This window comes from Procambarus clarkii, chromosome 20 (genome assembly GCF_040958095.1).
Source record: "Procambarus clarkii isolate CNS0578487 chromosome 20, FALCON_Pclarkii_2.0, whole genome shotgun sequence".
In the NCBI taxonomy this organism is placed as follows: domain Eukaryota; kingdom Metazoa; phylum Arthropoda; class Malacostraca; order Decapoda; family Cambaridae; genus Procambarus; species Procambarus clarkii.
The window spans coordinates 22,197,322-22,218,295 of record NC_091169.1 but is presented as its reverse complement, the minus strand read 5'-3'; the positions used below and the strand labels follow the sequence as shown (position 1 = coordinate 22,218,295).

At 44.3% G+C, this 20,974-nt stretch overlaps 1 protein-coding gene and 1 long non-coding RNA gene across 5 annotated transcripts in view; one reads left to right on the top strand and one right to left on the bottom strand.

Annotated features, from left to right (window-relative positions):
- Positions 1 to 20,974, top strand: part of LOC138366608 (uncharacterized) — a 75,674-nt gene that overhangs the window by 3,675 nt on the left and 51,025 nt on the right. The window lies entirely within an intron of this gene.
- mTerf5 (mitochondrial transcription termination factor 5) overlaps positions 2,253 to 20,974 on the bottom strand; it is a 57,734-nt gene continuing 39,012 nt past the window's right edge. For 3 of the 4 annotated variants that reach the window (XM_069327656.1, XM_069327659.1, XM_069327657.1), the window contains 2 exons: positions 4,938 to 5,123; positions 2,253 to 2,977 (listed from right to left, as the gene is read on the bottom strand). In XM_069327656.1, the coding sequence (XP_069183757.1) occupies positions 2,372 to 2,977; positions 4,938 to 5,123 (792 nt within the window). In that variant the 3' untranslated portion in view covers positions 2,253 to 2,371. The remainder of the gene's footprint in view (positions 2,978 to 4,937; positions 5,124 to 20,974) is intronic. The other variant, XM_069327660.1, reaches the window with a different exon arrangement.

The window sequence follows — 20,974 nt, the reverse complement described above, 5'->3', positions numbered from 1 at the left end:
TGTCACCACATAGTGCCATCTGTGACACCAGCCTTTGATATATATTTTTGCCAGTAAATGGCCTGGTTTCCTGAATGGTGAAGTTGTAAAATATTAACATTTAAAATGGCTCATAATCTTTAATACCTTAGCCAGGAGGTCTCTCAATGCTTAGTGTCTACACAACTTGCGGTGAAGCACCAGGAGATGCTTCGGAGCAATAACTGTTGAATTTTGATTAGAGGTCGGTTGTGGAGAGAAAGATGGCGTATAGTTATTAAGTACTGCAGTTTAAAAATTTCAGCAAACGGACTATTCTGCTGTCCTCAGCGATGGGACGGGCATTGTAGTATGTGAGGAAGGGTTGGTGCCTGGTGATGGCCAATACTGTAAATCTACCACAGGGAAACTGTGAACATCCCATAGTACCCGTCCTATCGCCATGGACAGCAGAATAGTCTATTTGATCCATTGTAATTTTCCATTGCCACTTTTGGTGAGATTTGCATACCACTTTCCATCCTCTTCCAATGTCGCAATCAGCTACATCCCATTGAAGGCTATTTGAGAAATCTTAGTAATTCTCGGTAAATTAAAACCCGGAATTCTAGATTGTATATAGAGAACGAATCCGACTGTACTACTAGGTATGGAAACAAATACCCTTCACAGGATGATTGTGGTTCAGAAACACTCCACAGGATGGGAATAGGGATCATTACACCCACAGGATGGGGTATTGGGTTCAATACAGTACTACCACCACATGTACTCGGCACCCCACCCTCAAACAGCCGATGGGTATTGGGTATTATTTATCCAATACCGTATGGGTATTATTTACATCGTAAATAAAGACTGTATATGAAAAAAATATTAAGTGCCAAAAGAATCCATTTATTATATAGTTCGTGCATCCTGGGAATGGTCAGTAATTCGACCTTGTGGGACCGAGCAGAGGATGGCACGGAGACCTTGTGGGATCGTGCAGTGCCCCAAATTTGGCTAAATCATTTGCTTCTAAGGAGGGAATTGATTACATCTCCAATTGCCTTTGAACAGCAGTATTCTGAGAATTTAGTCGACTTGAGGCAATTTTAAATAATAATAATTATAAAGAACTATAGTTCACCTATGGTATACATAGCTACCACTTATGACTTAGTTTAGTATTTTGGATGATTTTAAGGCTTGATTAAGATTGTAGTGAAGCAGTCAGCAAAGATGATGGCTGTTGACGGATGAATGCTCTTTTACTAAAATAGTTTACTTTGCTGAAAAGTTAAAACAAAAATTATGGCAAGTCTCCATTCTGTGTAGACTAATGTTTCAACCCATGATTTAAACTACTATTCTACAGTGCATCCTGTTAAAGGTTAGCACTTGGGAGAAATCTTGGGGCGTCTCAGTAAATTATAATAAGCACACTATAAGTTATTACATATAATGCTTTTGCTAAACATTATATACAATAGTGTAGGCTTTAAAAACCTTAGAACGGATTGCAGGAATGTCGACAAAAAATGCTGTGACATGGAATGTCTATGGGGTCCACAACTGCCCACAGGATGGGTAAGGGGATCACTTCTGTCCACTGTATGGGTATGGGGTTCACTACCATCCACAGGATTGGTATGGGGTCTGCTACTGCACAGATGTGGGTGGTAGTGGACTCCATACTCGTCCTGTGGGCAGTACTGTACCCCATACTCGTCCTGTGGGCAGTACTGTACCCCATACTCGTCCTGTGGGCAGTACTGTACCCCATACCCATCCTGTGGGCAGTAGTGGGCCCCATACTTGTCCTCCATCGTAAATAAGTCGTGAAGCAAAAAATTCAATAATAAACACTTCATCACCAACAGCAACGTGTGAAGAAGTGACTAGGTACCCCATGCTTCACTTGGCACTAGTGTCACTCAGAAATGTAGTCATAATTGCCTTAGAACCACTGCTAGTGCACTACCGTACTACAGCTGCAAGACCCAAGTGGTTAAATTTGAACATGTCACCATGGCTGAAAGCACAAACTGATTAATAGATAATATTGTACAGCCATTTGGTCATAGCCCCATTACACACAAGCCTAATCTAAATATCTGAGAAACTGCAAAAACAAACATAACACAAGCCACAACTGAATTGAAATTGAAATTAACTGAATAGTTCTGCTATCCACCTACCCCCACACCCTAACGGTGGAAGACACATACACGTGATGAGCTTGGATCGAGGAATTATTTTTATGGTAAATGGAAACTAAAAGCAAAGTGGTTAATAACTATACTTTTATTGCCTATTACAACATATGTCAGTCATTATCAATGTTTCAATTCAAAATTTAATAAGTCTGCATCTGACACAAATTACCAGATGTGCAGATTTTTGCCAACTATGAAAGTGGACATGACATGTTTTTGTTCATAAAATACAAGAGGAGCTGCAAAGCATGTGGCTTTGATTTGAGGGTTGTGAATGGCTGAGCCTGAGCTCTGAGTGGCAGCTGAGCAAGCTGGTCACTGAGCAACTCGGGTGGGTATAATACAACATCTAGCGCTGCTAGCAGTTGTTCTTTAGTGAAGCCTTCTTTTCTTAGCTTTAAAAGGTTCTTCCTTACACTTACAATTGTTGTCTGCCCCTGGCTCCAGCTCTGGAAGTGCAGAGCTTCTCTAATTGTACTTGATGTTTCATTCATTTGTTTTGCCAGACAGTTGATGACTTCTCGCTTGTTATATCTGTGGTCTCCTACTGCCACATACCTATGGAACATTTTACTAGTGCCACACAATGTGTTAAGGGTAGGAAAAACATTTGTATTCTTCATCTGTTGTAGGAAGTCCAGACGAGATGAGGCCTTGTTGAAGTGTACTAGCAGATGCAAGAATCGCGGATGATAGGACAAGGCAGCAAACTCTGGTACCTTTTGAAGTAATGAAAGTCGCTCCTGCAGTGTATCTGGATGTAGTGAACATATTCGCGGCACAGATATCAGCGAGGCCTGCAAAACAAAATAAATCAAATACTAAATGTAATGAAATGTCTTGCTAATTCATTGATACACTGGCTCAGGTACCACAGTCACAACTACCAGACCTAGCTCCCTGGTACACTGGCTCAGGTACCACAGACAGCACCACAACTACCAGACCTTGCTCCCTGGTACACTGGCTCAGGTACCACAGACAGCAGCACAACTACCAGACCTTGCTCCCTGGTACACTGGCTCAGGTACCACAGACAGCACCACAACTACCAGACCTTGCTCCCTGGTACACTGGCTCAGGTACCACAGACAGCACCACAACTACCAGACCTAGCTCCCTGGTACACTGGCTCTGGTACCACTTTACCTTGAGATTTTTTCGGGGCTTAGCGTCCCCTCGGCCCAGACTTTGATCAGGCCTCCTTGCTGCTGGACTGGCAAACCAGGCTGTTGGATGCGGGTGCTTGCAACCTGACATATGAGTCACAGCCTGGTTGATCAGGTATCCTTTGGAGGTGCTTATCAAGTTCTCTTGAACATTGTGAGGGATCAGCCAGTTATACCCTTTGTGTAGTGGAAGCGTGTTGAACAGTCTCTAGCCTCTGATGTTGACAGAATTCTCTGAGTACCTATTACACCTCTGTTCTTCAATGGGGGTATTCTGCACATCCTGCTATGCTTTCTGGTCTCGTGTGGTGGTATTTCTGCGCGCAGGTTTGGGACCAGCCCCTCTACTCTATTCCATGTGTAAATTATTACGTATCTCTCCTGCCTGCGCTCAAGAGAAAACAGATTTAGGCATTTTAGTTGGTGCCAGTAGTTTAAATATTTTACAGAGTGGATTCTAGCAGTAAAGGATCTCTGCATGCTCTCCAGGTCAGCAATTTCCCAGCTTTGAAAGGAGCTGTCATTATGCAACAGTATTTCACTCTATAGAGTACTAGCGTCTTGAAAAGTATTATCGGTAGAGCATCTCTAGTGAGAAAGATTCTTGTTATCCAACCTATTATTTTTCTTGCAGTTGTGACGAATACTTTATTGTGTTCTTTAACTCTTAGACCGTGCAATACATACATAGATGATGGGAGTAACTTTACCGAAACTGCACAATACATATACCTGCATAGATGATTGAGGCTCTAGTGCATGATTTTAAATACCCCGCGAAGGATAGGGGCAGCTATAGTCCAGCCGCGATCAATAGTTAACAGACTCCACCTAGAAAAAAAAACGTGGGTAACATTCCTGGGTGAGAGCGCCTCGGTACTGAGTGGGCCACCAAGGCTGGCACGCGCAGCATGAGCTCACAGCACCGTTGTTCAGCTTGTGACCACACACATCGCCTAAAAGTCAAAATATATATGTACATGCTATTATTTAGCGATGATAGTATTACAGAAGATCCCTGACTGATAAAAATGACCAGGTTTCTGATAATAGCAGGATTGTGGTGATAATTAGCATTGCAGTGGGAGCAGTAATCTTGGTGGGGAGGGAGATAGCGTTGTCTGGTGACTGTGTGACCATCTTTTACTGTCTGGACTCACCGAGACCAGCTTAATGGTTCGCTATGGTGAACACAAGTGTGGATACTTATATATAACGTGTGTATGTAGTGTAATAACAGCAAAAGGAGTACGTTGGGAGAAGCCATTTTGGCGAGGAAGATGGCATCATCTGCATGACATGTCATGTTGTGTACTAGTGGCCACTATGGTCTTGGCTGGGAAAGCTCCGGGGAGCCGACGGGGCTCCCCCCAGAAATGCATCCTGAAGGCACCTTTGTTTATAATGAATCTTCCAATCCAATGAATCGAGGTTGATCCCAGGCCCTGGGGATGTTGATCCTTGGAATTATCACCCCGTATAGTTCACCGAGTTGAGGTTACACTATACTGTCATTCAGAGAATAGCATGGGATTATAAGAACTGTAATGCACAAATATAGTCGAAAGAAACTAGTACAAAATCTTACTGGAGTGACTCCGACATTGGTAAGGATGTGGCCCAGTTGTAGGAGCTGATGGTATGGGATGGAGAGGATGCGAGGTGATAATGTAACTAAAGCCTTGATATCTGCTCCAGAGATGTGCCCAACCTCCTTCTCTATAAGAGCAATGTTGACAGGGCTGCACATGAGTAAGTAACCATTTTTTAACACCTGTTGGAGAAATACATTACTTCAGAACATTGTACCATATGGTAGGAGCAACAGAGCCTACCAGGTCCTCCTTATGATGGGTACAGGGAAGCCTTATGGGTTCTTGTGTTCATTAAGGGTCCAAGGAAGCCTTCAAAGTTCCCAACCTTCTTTGGGTTCTAGGGGGCAGTGATCCTATACAAATCAAATAAATTACAAGTAAAACTGGAATAATTTAACTGGCGCGCTCCGTTAAAATCTTGAAATATACCAGGATTTTTTTAAACTTACAGCCATGGATTACTGATCAGTCATCACAAAATGCATAGTGACCCATTGGAAAGTTGAATAGTCATTAACAATGGAATCTTGAGTTAGAGAACAAATGTGGGACCACGTGGGAGCCAGTGCCACAAGGCTCTTGTGTAAATGCGTTTAGTCGATATATATGAATTATAGTGAACAGTGATATGTGGAACAGTGAAGTGGAACGGGTAACACAACACATAAGTTGAAGAGTAGGAGACTAGTGCATAGAATATTAGAAATATAGAATAGCAGCAAGAGGCGGCATCACGCTAGGCTGTGTTTACACCACAGCCACGAAGCCTACCCAGGGTATGGCACGTCCCTCCGTGATAGTATATGAACAATATATAGTTTAATATGGAAATGTGGATCTAGGAATTGGTAATAGTGAGTGAATACCATTGCAAGCCGGAAATTAAGCAGAAAATTCCTTGTAATAATACGAGCAAATGATAAATCAGTGTAATAAATCAAGTGTCTGGAAACTGGTGGCATCCATCCTGGGATAACAATGGTCAACTGTACATCACACTGTGACCATCTTTTCTACCATACGCTAAGTACCTCCCCATAAAGTTTGAACAAATGAACAAAATATTTTATATTACAAATATGCGGTATACATAAAATATTACAAATACTGTAGACACTCGATTATCCGGGATTCGAACATCCGGAAAATGTCCTTATATGGCCAAAATCGTGACCGGATAAAGTTATCTCAATATCTGGCCAAAATGTCCGTGGGAGCCGAATAAAAGCTGGTTTAGCCGGATAAAAAATCGGAGCCGGTTAACTTGCTGCCGATGTTACACTGTCCGTACAATCAGCAGGATAAGCATTGAATTGTCTGGATGTGAAAGCCATGGGGTGGGCCGTACTGTCTGGCTGTGGCTCGAAGCGCATGGTGGAGGAGGGGGTGGGTGGTGTCGGGAGGGACCACCTGGGTACAGGAATTACCATTAATTTTAGAACAATTCATCATAGCCAGAAACAAAAGAAATACTAGTAATTATGTAATAAAAAATATACAAGTTTCCTAAAAACAATGTACACAGGATGAAGTTTCCTTCAAAAATATTGGGAGTTTTTCCTCTTGGTGGCCTATGTAACATGCTATAGCTGCCCCAAGTGGACCCGTCCAACACTGGTCAACCCATGTGCTCCCGTCCCTCTTGTTATACCACAGTGCTGCGCCATTAGTGAAATATTTTTTTAAATAAGTTTATTTTCATAGTAACTTTGAACATTTTTGGCCAAGACTATGTCTGGTAGCAGCATCAATTATTCTGGAGGTGTTAAGAGAAAGAAGGTTGTTCTAACAATTAAAGAAAAGTTACGTGTTATACACCTCAACCAGTGAGGCGTTACAGGCAAGCCAAGTGCCTTCAACAAGTGAGGCTTCACAGGCAAGCCAAGTGCCTTCAACAAGTGAGGCTTCACAGGCAAGCCAAGTGCCTTCAACAAGTGAGGCTTCACAGGCAAGCCAAGTGCCTTCAACAAGTGAGGCTTCACAGGCAAGCCAAGTGCCTTCAACAAGTGAGGCTTCACAGGCAAGCCAAGTGCCTTCAACAAGTGAGGCTTCACAGGCAAGCCAAGTGCCTTCAACAAGTGAGGCTTCACAGGCAAGCCAAGTGCCTTCAACAAGTGAGGCTTCACAGGCAAGCCAAGTGCCTTCAACAAGTGAGGCTTCACAGGCAAGCCAAGTGCCTTCAACAAGTGAGGCTTCACAGGCAAGCCAAGTGCCTTCAACAAGTGAGGCTTCACAGGCAAGCCAAGTGCCTTCAACAAGTGAGGCTTCACAGGCAAGCCAAGTGCCTTCAACAAGTGAGGCTTCACAGGCAAGCCAAGTGCCTTCAACAAGTGAGGCTTCACAGGCAAGCCAAGTGCCTTCAACAAGTGAGGCTTCACAGGCAAGCCAAGTGCCTTCAACAAGTGAGGCTTCACAGGCAAGCCAAGTGCCTTCAACAAGTGAGGCTTCACAGGCAAGCCAAGTGCCTTCAACAAGTGAGGCTTCACAGGCAAGCCAAGTGCCTTCAACAAGTGAGGCTTCACAGGCAAGCCAAGTGCCTTCAACAAGTGAGGCTTCACAGGCAAGCCAAGTGCCTTCAACAAGTGAGGCTTCACAGGCAAGCCAAGTGCCTTCAACAAGTGAGGCTTCACAGGCAAGCCAAGTGCCTTCAACAAGTGAGGCTTCACAGGCAAGCCAAGTGCCTTCAACAAGTGAGGCTTCACAGGCAAGCCAAGTGCCTTCAACAAGTGAGGCTTCACAGGCAAGCCAAGTGCCTTCAACAAGTGAGGCTTCACAGGCAAGCCAAGTGCCTTCAACAAGTGAGGCTTCACAGGCAAGCCAAGTGCCTTCAACAAGTGAGGCTTCACAGGCAAGCCAAGTGCCTTCAACAAGTGAGGCTTCACAGGCAAGCCAAGTGCCTTCAACAAGTGAGGCTTCACAGGCAAGCCAAGTGCCTTCAACAAGTGAGGCTTCACAGGCAAGCCAAGTGCCTTCAACAAGTGAGGCTTCACAGGCAAGCCAAGTGCCTTCAACAAGTGAGGCTTCACAGGCAAGCCAAGTGCCTTCAACAAGTGAGGCTTCACAGGCAAGCCAAGTGCCTTCAACAAGTGAGGCTTCACAGGCAAGCCAAGTGCCTTCAACAAGTGAGGCTTCACAGGCAAGCCAAGTGCCTTCAACAAGTGAGGCTTCACAGGCAAGCCAAGTGCCTTCAACAAGTGAGGCTTCACAGGCAAGCCAAGTGCCTTCAACAAGTGAGGCTTCACAGGCAAGCCAAGTGCCTTCAACAAGTGAGGCTTCACAGGCAAGCCAAGTGCCTTCAACAAGTGAGGCTTCACAGGCAAGCCAAGTGCCTTCAACAAGTGAGGCTTCACAGGCAAGCCAAGTGCCTTCAACAAGTGAGGCTTCACAGGCAAGCCAAGTGCCTTCAACAAGTGAGGCTTCACAGGCAAGCCAAGTGCCTTCAACAAGTGAGGCTTCACAGGCAAGCCAAGTGCCTTCAACAAGTGAGGCTTCACAGGCAAGCCAAGTGCCTTCAACAAGTGAGGCTTCACAGGCAAGCCAAGTGCCTTCAACAAGTGAGGCTTCACAGGCAAGCCAAGTGCCTTCAACAAGTGAGGCTTCACAGGCAAGCCAAGTGCCTTCAACAAGTGAGGCTTCACAGGCAAGCCAAACGCCTTCAACAAGTGAGGCGCAAGCAAGCGCCTTCAGCAAGTGAGGCCTCACAGGCAACCCAAATGCCTTCAACCAGTGAGGCTTCAGCAGCTGGCAGTCAAAACTAACTTTGCTTAATGAACTGTACAGTAATTTTAAGTGTTAATTTTAGTGTTGTGTTTAGTATAGGTTACGTAAATTGTTAAGAATTCTTAACTTAAAGATGTGTGGTATCAATCAAGAAGATGAACACCAACAAGGTAAGTTGAGGTTTCTAGTTGAATATTAAATAATTATATGTGGCAAGGCAATTTAAATTGTTTGTAGTATAAAAATTGTTGGAAATGGTTACTTTTGGACTCAGAGGTGAAAAAATACCATTATCAGGAACTCATGAATATTCGGCTGGGGGTCCTTCCCATATAGTCCGGATAATCGAGTGGAGACAGTACGTTGAATCGAGGTTGTACTGTACTTCCACCCTTAACTACTTCCACCCTTAACTATGTAAATTTTCAATTGGGGACAAAAAATGTTACAATCTTCAGTGCCTGGAATTCCACGTGAGAGGTACACAGCATTATAGACGGGAAGATCAATATGATACTACTGGAAACTTTTTAGAGGAAGGCAGAAACAGTGTAGAACATGAGAGGAACAGGCAGAGAGCACCACTGCAGGATTACAGAAGGGGAGGGAGATACCTACAAGACTGGAATACAAATCAACAAGCACACAGGTACTACACCACACAACACCTGCACTACTATCAAAACTGGACGAACCACTACCAAAACAACACACCCTGGACCTGGGTGGAGAGGGGGAGAACTACCAAAGCCCACCAGAAGTGACACACAATATGGGAAATCATTCATATTTACAAACATACAAGGCCTAAAATCAAAATCAAGAAATAAAGTTAAGTTCATAAATGGCCTTCTAATAGAATCTAATTCAATATTTGGTGCATTTACAGAAACCCACACAAAAGACCACATGGATAGTGAAATCTGGATCCCAAAGTATAATCTATATACCTGGTTGATACCTGGTTGATGGTTCTGGGAGTTCTTCTACTCCCCAAGCCCGGCCCGAGGCCAAGCTTGACTTGAGTTTGGTCCACTAGGCTGTTGCTTGGAGCGGCCCGCAGGCCCACATAACCACCACAGCCCGGTTGGTCCGGCACTCCTTAGAGGAATAAATCTAGTTTCCTCTTGAAGGTGTCCACGGTTGTTCCGGCAATATTTCTTATGCTCGCTGGGAGGGTGTTGAACAACCGCAGACCTCTGATGTTTATAGTGTTCTCTGATTGTGCCTATGGCACCCCTGCTCTTCACTGGTTCTATTCTGCATTTTCTTCCATATCGTTCACTCCAGTACGTTATTTTACTGTGTAGATTTGGTACTTGGCCCTCCAGTATCTTCCAGGTGTATATTATTTGATATCTCTCTCGTCTTCTTTCTAGTGAGTACATTTGGAGGGATTTGAGACGATCCCAATAATTTAGGTGATTTATCGCATCTATGCGTGCCGTATATGTTCTCTGTATTTCCTCTATTTCAGCAATCTCCCTGCTCTGAAGGGGGAAGTGAGTACTGAGCAGTACTCAAGATGGGACAACACAAGTGACTTGAAGCGTACAACCATTGTGATGGGATCCCTGGATTTGAAAGTTCTCGTAATCCATCCAATCATTTTTCTGGCTGTCGCAATATTTGCTTGGTTATGCTCCCTAAACGTTAGGTCGTCAGACATCATTATTCCCAAATCCTTTACATGCTGTTTTCCTTATGGGCACATGTGATTGTGTTTTGTACCCTGTATTATGTTTAAAGTCCTCATTTTTACCGTACCCGAGTACCTGGAATTTATCACTGTTAAACATCATGTTATTTTCTGATGCCCAGTAGAAAACTTTATTAATATCAGCTTGAAGTTTCTCAATGTCTTCAGCCGAGGTAATTTTCATACTGATTTTTGTGTCATCTGCAAAGGATGATACGAAGCTGTGACTTGTAGTTTTGTCTATATCTGATATGAGAATAAGGAAAAGCAGCGGTGCAAGGACTGTACCCTGAGGTACAGAGCTTTTAACTGCGCTTGAACTAGATTTTATATGGTTGACTATTACTCGCCGAGTCCTGTTTGACAGAAAACTGAGTATCCAACGTCCTACTTTACCGGTTATTCCCATTGACTTCATTTTGTGTGCTATCACGCCATGGTCACATTTATTGAAAGCCTTTGCGAAGTCCGTGTATATCACATCAGCATTCTGTTTTTCTTCTAATGCCTCAGTGACTGTCATAGTGCTCAAGTAGCTGTGAGAGGCATGATCTTCCTGCTCGAAATCCATGTTGGCCTGGGTTGTGAAGGTCATTGGTCTCCATGAAATTGGTGACCTTACTCCTAATCACTCTCTCAATACTTTTATTATGTGCGATGTTAGTGCAACTGGTCTATAATTCTTTGCCAATGCTTTGCTCCCTCCTTGTGTAGAGGGGCTATGTCTGCTACTTTAAGTGCATCTGGTATCTTCCCCGTGTCCAAGCTCTTCCTCCACACTATACTGAGTGCCTTTGCTACCGGCACTTTGCATTTCTTTATAAATATTGAATTCCATGAATCTGGACCTGGGGCGGAGTGCATGGGCATGTTTTAAATTTTTCTTTCAAAGTCTAGTGTGCTCGTGTTGATATCAGGTATATTTACAGGGGTTTGAATATCCCGCATAAAAAAATTGTCTGGATCTTCCACTTTCATGTTGTTTATTGGAAAGCTACCTTGAGGTTACCTTGAGGTGCTTCCGGGGCTTAGCGTCCCCGCGGCCCGGTCGTCGACCAGGCCTCCTGGTTGCCGGACTGATCAACCAGGCTGTTGGATGCGGCTGCTCGCAGCCTGACGTATGAGTCACAACCTGGTTGATCAGGTATCCTTTGGAGGTGCTTATCCAGTTCTCTCTTGAACACTGTGAGGGGTCGGCCAGTTATGCCCCTTATGTGTAGTGGAAGCGTGTTGAACAGTCTCGGACCTCTGATGTTGATAGAGTTCTCTCTGAGTACCAGTTGCACCTCTGTTTTTCAACGGGGGTATTCTGCACATCCTGCCATGTCTTCTGGTCTCATGTGATGTTATTTCTGTGTGCAGGTTTGGGACCAGCCCCTCTAATATTTTCCACGTGTAAATTATTATGTACCTCTCTCGCCTGCACTCAAGGGAGTAGTTTTAGGCTCTTTAGTCGGTCCCAATAGTTTAGATGTTTTACTGAGTGGATTCTAGCAGTAAAGGATCTCTGCATGCTCTCCAGGTCAGCAATTTCTCCAGCTTTGAAAGGTGCTGTCATTGTGCAGCAGTACTCCACTCTAGAGAGCACAAGCGTTTTGAAAAGTATCATCGGTATAGCATCTCTAGTGTGAAAAGTTCTTGTTATCCAACCTGTCATTTTTCTTGCAGTTGTGACAGCTACTTTATTGTGTTCTTTTAAGGTAAGGTCTTCCGACATGAGTACACCCAGATCTTTTACATTGCCTTTTCGTTCTATGTTATGATTTGCCTGAGTTTTGTACGTGGTTTCCGTTTTTATATTTTTATTTTTTCCATAGCGCATGAGCTGGAACTTATCTTCGTTAAACACCATATTATTTTCTGTAGCCAATCAGACCTGATCCAAGCTAAACATGTCCTCATACTGCTTTTTTAGGATTTCACTAACTTCTTTGTCATCCTCCGTGTATGAACCTTCACTTGTACGAATAGGTCCAATACTGGCAGTGGTTTTTGCTTTTGATTTCGCATATGTGAAGAAGTATTTTGGGTTTTTCTTTATTTCCTGAATTGCTTTCTGTTCTAACTGCCTTTCTTCAGTTTGATATGAGTGTTTCAATTTCCACTCGATTTCTTCAATCTCCCTATTTAAATTATTCCTTCTTTGACGGGAAATTTGTGTCTGCATAAGCATTTCCGTTATTTTTTTCCTTCCTTTATAGTGTCGTCTGCGTTCTCTTTCTACGTTGGATCTCTTTCTGGCTTTCCTCAAAGGAACATGTTTCAGACAGACTTGATATGCTTCCGAAGTCAGTTTTTCTATTCCTTCTGTAGGACTTGTATTACTTAGAACAGTTTCCCATGGAATGTTTGTAGGTGGAATATATAAATGTGAGTTATTAGGTCAAGTGGAGGAGTAGGTCTATATATTAAAGAGGAACTGGCATGCACAAAGCTCCTGAACTTGACCAATGAAGTGGTAGAGGTACTTGGAATCAAGGCAGAAAATATAAATCTAATTGTTGTTCTAATATAAATACTGCCAGATGCAACAGTTGAGGAATTCACTGAGCAGATCCACAAAATAAGAGAATATCCTTGATAACCTAGCAAACCCAGTACCAGATATTATCTTCTTGAGGTTATCTTGATGATTTCGGGGCTTTTTTAGTGTCCCCGCGGCCCGGTCCTCGACCAGGCCTCCACCCCCAGGAAGCAGCCCGTGACAGCTGACTAACACCCAGGTACCTCTTTTACTGCTAGGTAACAGGGGCATAGGGTGAAAAAAACTCTGCCCATTGTTTCTCGCCGGCGCCCGGGATCGAACTCAGGACCACAGGATCACAAGTCCAGCGTGCTGTCCGCTTGGCTGACCGGCTCCCTCCCTCCCTTCCTTGGAGACTTCAATTTACCCAGTTTAAAATGGAAAACAGTAAACAATAACATTATAGCAGGAAATCAATCTGGAAATAACCAACCACAGGTCAGAGAACTACTGAGATTGTGACAAATTCTGGCTCAGTCACAAGATTAGAACCAACTAAAGGAAACACGCTGGACCCGATATTCATGAACAATGTTTAGCTAATCAGACATATTACTGTCTCAGACACTACGTACTCGGACCACAAGCTCATTGAAGTGCAAACTAACATTAATAACGGTAGTAGGCCTAAGAGAAACAAGCAAGAAGGGTTATTCAATAAATTCAATTTTAATAAAAGGATAGACTGTGAGAAAACAAACAGGGAACTTGCAAACATTCAATGAGAATGTTCTAAGTAGTAAAAATCCTACACAAGGAATAGAAAAACTGACTTCTGAATCATATGAAGTCTGTCTGAAGCATGTTCCTTTGAGGAAAGCCAGAAAGAGGTCCAATGTAGAAAGAGAACGCAGACGACACTACAAAAGAAGGAAAAAATAAACGGAAATGCTTAAGCAGACAAGACTTTCCATACAAAGAAGGAATAATTTAAACAGGGAGACTGAAGAAATTGAACAGAGACTGAAGCATTCATATCAGATTGAAAAAAGGCAAATAGTAGAAAGCAATTAAAGAAATAAAGAAAAACCTAAAATATTTCTTCACATACACTAAATCAAAAGCAAAAACTACTGCCCGTATTGGACCTATTCGTACTAGTGAAGATTCATACACTGAGGATGTGAAATCCTAAAAAAAGCAGTATGAGGACATGTTTAGCACTCCGATACACAGCATGAAAGTGGAAGATCCGGGACAACTTCTTTATGCGTGATATCCAAACCCCTGTAAATATAACTGATATCAACACGAGCATGACAGATTTTCAAAGAGAAATTGACAATACGCCCATGTACTCAGCCCCGGGTCGACTCATGGAATTCAATATTTATAAAGAAATGCAAAGTGCCAGTAGCACAGGCACTCAGTATAGTGTGGAGGAAGAGCTTAACATGAGGAAGATACCAGATGCGCTTAAAGCAGCAGACATAGCTCCTCTACACAAGGGAGGGAGCAAAGCATTGGCAAAGAATTATAGACCAGTTGCACTAATGTTCCACATAATAAAAGTATTTGAGAGAGTGATCAGGAGTCAGGTCACTAGTTTCATGGAAACCAATGAAATCCCCACAATCCAGGCCAACATGGATTTCGAGTAGGAAGATCATGCCTCTGACAGATACTTGACCACTGCGACAAAATCACTGAGGCATTTAGAAGAAAAACAGAATGCAGATGTGGTATACATGGATTTTGCAAAGGCATTCGATAAATGTGGCCATGGAGTGATAGCGCACAAAATGAGGTCAATGGGAATAACTGGTAAAGTAGGACGCTGGATACTCAATTTTCTGTCGAACATAACACAGAGTAACAGTCAACCATATAAAATTGAGTCCAAGCGCAGTTAAAAGCTCTGTACCTCAAGGTACAGTCCTTGCACCACTGCTTTTCCTTATTCTCATATCAGATACTCAGATACAAGGCACAGCTTCATATCATCCTTTGCAGATGACACAAAATTCAGCATGAAAATTACCTCTGTTAAAGACATTGAAAAACTACAAGCCGATATTAATCAAGTTTTCGACTGGGCAGCAGAAAATACACGATGTTTAACAGCGATAAATTCCAGGTACTCAGATATGGTAAAAATGAGAACCTTAAATATAATTCAGGGTACAAAACACAATCAAATTTGCCCATAGTAGGAAAGCAACATGTACAGGATTTGGGAATAATGTTGTCTGACGACCTAACGTTTAGGGAGCATAACCAAGCAAATATTGCATCAGCCAGAAAAATGATCGGATGGATTACGAGAACTTTCAAATCCAGGGATCCCATCACAATGGTTGTACTCTTCGTCACTTGTGTTGTCCCGTCTTGAGTACTGCTCAGTACTCACTTCCCCCCTCAGAGCAGGAGAGCTTGCTGAAATAGAGGGAATACAGAGAACATACGGCATGCATAGACACGATTAGACACCTAAATTATTGGGATCGTCTCAAAGCCCTCCAAATGTACTCACTAGAAAGAAGATGAGAGAGAGATCAAATAATATACACGTGGAAGATACTGGAGGGCCTGGTCCCAAATCTACACGGTAAAATAACAACATACTAGAGTAAATGATATGGAAGAAAATGACATTGCATATCAATGATCCAAACGAGTTTATGAATGTGACACTACCACCGAACCATATATCAAATGTTATCCTAACCCCATTGAACTTTGAAGTAGCCATAGACAACATGCCCATGTACTCTGCACCAGGCACAGACTCCTGGAATTCTATATTCATCAAGAACTGCAAAAAAACATCACAGGCCTAAACATCTTTTTTTTAGACGAAGCCTAGATACTGGTGTTATACCCAACGTACTTAAAACAGCAGAGATCACACCACTTCACAAAGGAGGTAATAAAGCTGATGCAAAAAATCATAGACCAACAGCTCAAACATTGCACATCATAAAAATCTGAAAGTGCTAAGATCACAAAACACATGGAATCAGTGTCTACATAACCCTGGGCAACATGGGTATAGAACAGGGCTCTCCTGCCTCTCACAATTACTAGACCACTATGACATGGCCTTAGATGTCATGGAAGACAAACAAAATGCTGTCTGAGGAAAAAGTGTTGGATGTAATGAAATGCCATTTTATGGGTTAGCCCCGGAGGCTCCCTGGAGCTATCAGGCTGATGAGTGTTATATTAATTAGTCTGGGGCATCAGTCAATTGGAGTTCAACCTACCAGGGACCATGTGCCAGAAACTTGCCCCCCTCAGAGGCAAAGGGAGCAATGGCCTACAGTAGCCCCCATGTGGGCATTCCATGTCTGTCATCGACCAGGTTTGGCACCCAGAAAGATAGACATAACAAAACACACCCCACTCGATAAGAAAATTTTTCTGCTTCCCCCCCCCCCTATCGTCCCGTCAACGAGGCGAACTGCGAAAGGGCCGACAACCCTGACGAGAGCCCGACCAACGTTCAGAGCGACCACTGTGCCACCCAGACACCGATGGCTCCGCAGGCAGGCCAAACCCCGAATCTGGCACTCTGGGAAGGACCACCACGGGCCCCCCTGGAGAACCAACAAATCAGACACAGGTTGGCAACTAGACGAAGCCACCAGCAGAAAATGCACCACCGCAAACTCTGCAAACAGGAATAAACAAAAAGGGGATGAAAATCTAAGAGCCAGGGCCCAAGCGGATTCCAAAGAGTGGACGAGCACCACCTCTCAGCATGTGAGGCGAGAAGCAAAGAACACACACACACAGTTCTCTGCAGAATCGGTGCAAACAACCTCAACAAAGCGGCCGACACCCAAGCTGCCAAGGCAAACGCACCTGATGCAGGCCCGGTAGCCACCTCATCCACATCCTTCTCGAGCCTATCCGAAGACAGCTCCAGCAAAGAAAAGAAGCGCAAGACCAAAGCCATGTGCCCATGGGCTCGCAAAACCTCGGCAACCAGGGAAACCGAAAGGAAAAGGCCTGCACGTGAAACTGAAACTGCACCTAGCCTTCTACAAGGAAGCACAGGGGAAGAAAAAGCAGGCATTGAGGTGCTTGCTCAAAATGCCAACCCCACCCGCTGAAGGTAAGCCTAATGGACTATAGTCAACTCCCATCATGCAAGCATGCAGGGTCCGACAGAATGCATGTCACACCCCCAACGAAAAGAAAGGGCAGTCCACCGGCCAGGAAGACTCCTGCACCTTGTAACACACCCAGGAAGGAAAAGAGGAGCCAAATGCAGAAGACAGTTCCATTATCGAGGTGTAATCAGGGTCTCGAAGGAGGTAAGCTGCAAGAGCCTCCAGCACCTCCCTCGGCGGGATGCTGGAAGCTGTAAACCTCCGGAAGGAAAGAAACAAAGAACCCAAGGGAATCCGGAACCCAGGAACCCAAGAGGGAATCGGGAACTGAACCCGGGGAGGAGTCGAACCCACATCAAACTCGTACAGGGAGGGGAATAGAACACCCCCCTTCCCCCCAGTAACAACAAGCCCTGCATTGAGGGTACCAACAGCTAAGCGGGGTCAAATGGGGCCCAAGCCCCCCCAAGTCAACTCTTCCCCAGGCCCGGGATCCTCCATGTCAGGACCCGGGGCCAAGCTGTCCTCCAAACCCTCTGCCTCAGGAGAAAAAACAGTCCACCGGAAAAGCATGACCCAAAAGCCCCAGCAGGAGGAATAGACTCAAATGCCTCCCTGCCGATCCGGAAGGGGCAGTCCCCAAAGCCGCCCGAGTCTCGCCACCAAGAAAACCCTGCCCCAACACCGAAACCAGTAGGACGAACAACAGCAGGAAAAGGACAAAGGAGCACAGACAAAACCAAAGTTGAGGCAATGAACACCCGTAAGTCCAGGGCCCTAAAATCCAAACGGGACAGCCGTGGGACATCTGCAAAGGCAACCAACCGTAGCAACCTAAATCTCGCACACAACCCGGATGCTACCCGAACCCAAATAACAGTAACAGTGGACTGGGTTAATTGGAGTACATGCAAGGTACACCACTCGCAAGACTCTGGGTCAAAGGTGTCATCAACCCAACAGGCAGCATGGCGGAGGCAAAGACAGTGAATGTCACACACAGACAAGGGAACAGAGCAACCTTCAAACTTGCACGAAGCGAGGTGGGACTCAGAGGTCTCCTCCATTGGACCAATGAGCCCTAATGGGGGTTTCCAGGGGCCCTTAACTGACTGCTTAGGAAAGCCCAGGCAAGGTACTGCTAACCAGTCATCCCAGAGCTACCAAGCAAACAAACTAAAAGCTGAACTCCTGCAACGTGTGCAATTGTCAGAAAACCCGACACCATTTAATAATAATACATACAATATGCAAATAATATTGCTGCCGTTGTATACACAAGTTAACCCATAGAAAATATAGCTTGTAGTGGAATTTTCCGTCAATAGAAAACGGGATATCATTGCCACATAGTACTATAAATTTGCCAGCTATTCTGTTGGGAATTATTCTTAAATACATTAGTCTTTGGACTTATTACATCATAAAAACATCTCATTTGAATTAACTTAATTATCAGTATCAAAATAAAGTAAATGTGACCCTTCTATCAGTTACTGACATCTGGACAAAGTGAGCCAGGAGCATAAGCAGTAGTGAGAGAGGTCAGCCATTTTTAAGACCAGAGTTGTTGGAGCAAATTCCGCTCCAATAATTCTCTTGGACGAAGTGTTATGGAGATCAACTTAGTGTTCTGCCATCAACAACACGCTGTCAACAACCACAAGGGAAGTTTCTTTCCGAAATCTTATCTAAGTCATTATTGGCCAGTAATGTTATGTTAGATAGGATTATTTCTGGTTAGAACACGAACGATCGACTCAACACAGGTAATTAAGCCTTGGTCCTTATCTTATATAATATACAGTGTTTTCTCTGATATAGCTGTCATATATTAGGATTCCGGCTTTACAGCTAGTACCTTTGACAGGAACAAGAGGAGGAAGCAGGAATTAATCTTGGTACATCAGTTACTTGGGTGATGGAAGCTAGCCTCTCACGAGGATAATTTGGTGTCTACATCCTAGTTACACCTGGTGGACTAAGCCTACCATACTATAAGATAAAGCACTGTCAGGGGACATATTTTCCCTGCTCTCTCGTGCACTGAATTAAGTACGAAATTGCATAGTGCACCAGTGATGTGCACTGTGATTCAACTTTCTGAATATAACTTTTCCACAGTCGTGTTGGGTGTCGTTGGACAGCCCATGACATTTGCTAGCCATTGATGTCATTCTGATCACTGTATCAGGTCTGTGAGGGAAATTACAGGAGGGAGTTGATTTCAGGGAAATTTTTGTACAAGACAAGTGTAGAGAGGGGGGTATGGGGGGTTAATGGCCGTAGACCACCCCCCCTATCACGTGTCCACCTCGTGTGAGGGGGGTAGCGTCATGGGGCAGGTGCACGATTGGCTGAGGGTCTGGGGCCAATCAACCGTGATTGGCCAAGACGCTGAGGGGTACTGCATGGTACCCCAGGCATGATATTGGCGAGAAAGACATTCTTACCTAGGACGTTGCTGCCTGAGGACAGGACATTTCCCGTGCTAGGCCAAGCATTGGGAAATACCGCCTACAACGTTACTAAAGTCACGCCTACATCTTGCTATCTTTCCGTGTGCCGTACGTAAGAATCCGGTAATCGGAAAGGGGCTTGTATCGAGCCGTGAGAACTTGTCATCTAGCCGCGTAATTGTGGGACGCCATCTTAGAGGAACTGGACTGAGTGAGGCGTAGTTTATTATCGGGCTACAAAAGTGACATCCGCTGTCGATCGTATTTGTGCTTGAAAATACTGCTGGGAGACGTGCTAGAAAGGGTTTGTGTTATGAGAGAAACCTTAAATGTTATAATTCTGAGGAACAGTGAAGGACTCCTTCTCGGGTCTCGTGTACCGTGTAACACCGTGTACCGTCGTATCCTGGGGTACCGTGTCAAGTGGAAGGGGCGTGGTACCGCATTCCTGCTGTTGTGCGCACCCTGGCTTGCCTAAGCCGGTGTGTCTGCGCCATCCTGGTCTCTGTGTGTGTGTGTAGAGCTAACCCCGTGGTCAAGGACCCTGTGCTCCACCTGACCACGTGTAGGAAGTGAGGACGCCTACGTCATCATCCAGCAGCAGCAGAGGGAGTGTGATTGACGAGTGTGTGTGAGTGAAAGAGGGGCCCCACATGATTGATGTAAGTACACTGTTTCCGTTTGGGTAATAAAACTCTGAAGCTGGGTTCGCCCCCAGTGTTCCGTCTGTCCTCTGTCCCTGGGACCACCTGGGGAGGTGAATGGGAATTGGAGACGTGTGAGTCTACCCTGTTTGTCATCAAGTTGAGGATTGGGCCCAACTGTGATTTTTGACGTGTGTGAAGACACCTAGTGACACATTCAGAGGTAGAGTAAAGTGAGTTATTTACTTCTATTTTTTTTCTATGTGCCGTGTATGTATTCGCTGTAATTTGATTCCTTTTTTTCAGCAGTGAAAAGTGGTAACAGGGAGATTTCCCTTGGTTATATATTTTACTGTTGTGTTGTGGTAAAGTGTGAATTATTGGTGGATAATTTACTGGGGGAAGTCATATACAAGTTTTGCCGTGAGTGGCAAGGATGTACTGTGTTGTACTGTGATGTACTGTGTTGTACTGTGTGTGTAAACCGTAGACAAGTTTGACCTTGGTGGAAGGCGTTGTGTACTGTGAAGGATTCCGTGAGAATTAAAGTCAGTTAACGTCACCGGGGGTCACGATTTACTTAACGAGGTCACTTGTTCGTTGAACATTGTTGTGATTAACGTAGGGACGTGTAATGGCAACAGTCACAGTGAAGTTCACGCAGTGGAGGAATTGTCAAGTGAAGACTAACGTAGTGTTAACGATTTAACGAGCTGTTGTTAATCGAGTGATTAACGTAAGGGGTTGACGGTCTGTTATGATCGGAGTCAATTGCGCTGTAATTAAGCTTCCGTAATTCGTTGGACTGATCAGCTCTGTCTGCAGACAGAGTAATTAAGCACTCGTAGCTAATTAAGGATAATTAGTAATCGCCACTTAGTGAATTCACCAGGTGTTGATGTTGTTTACACGGAGTATTGGAACAT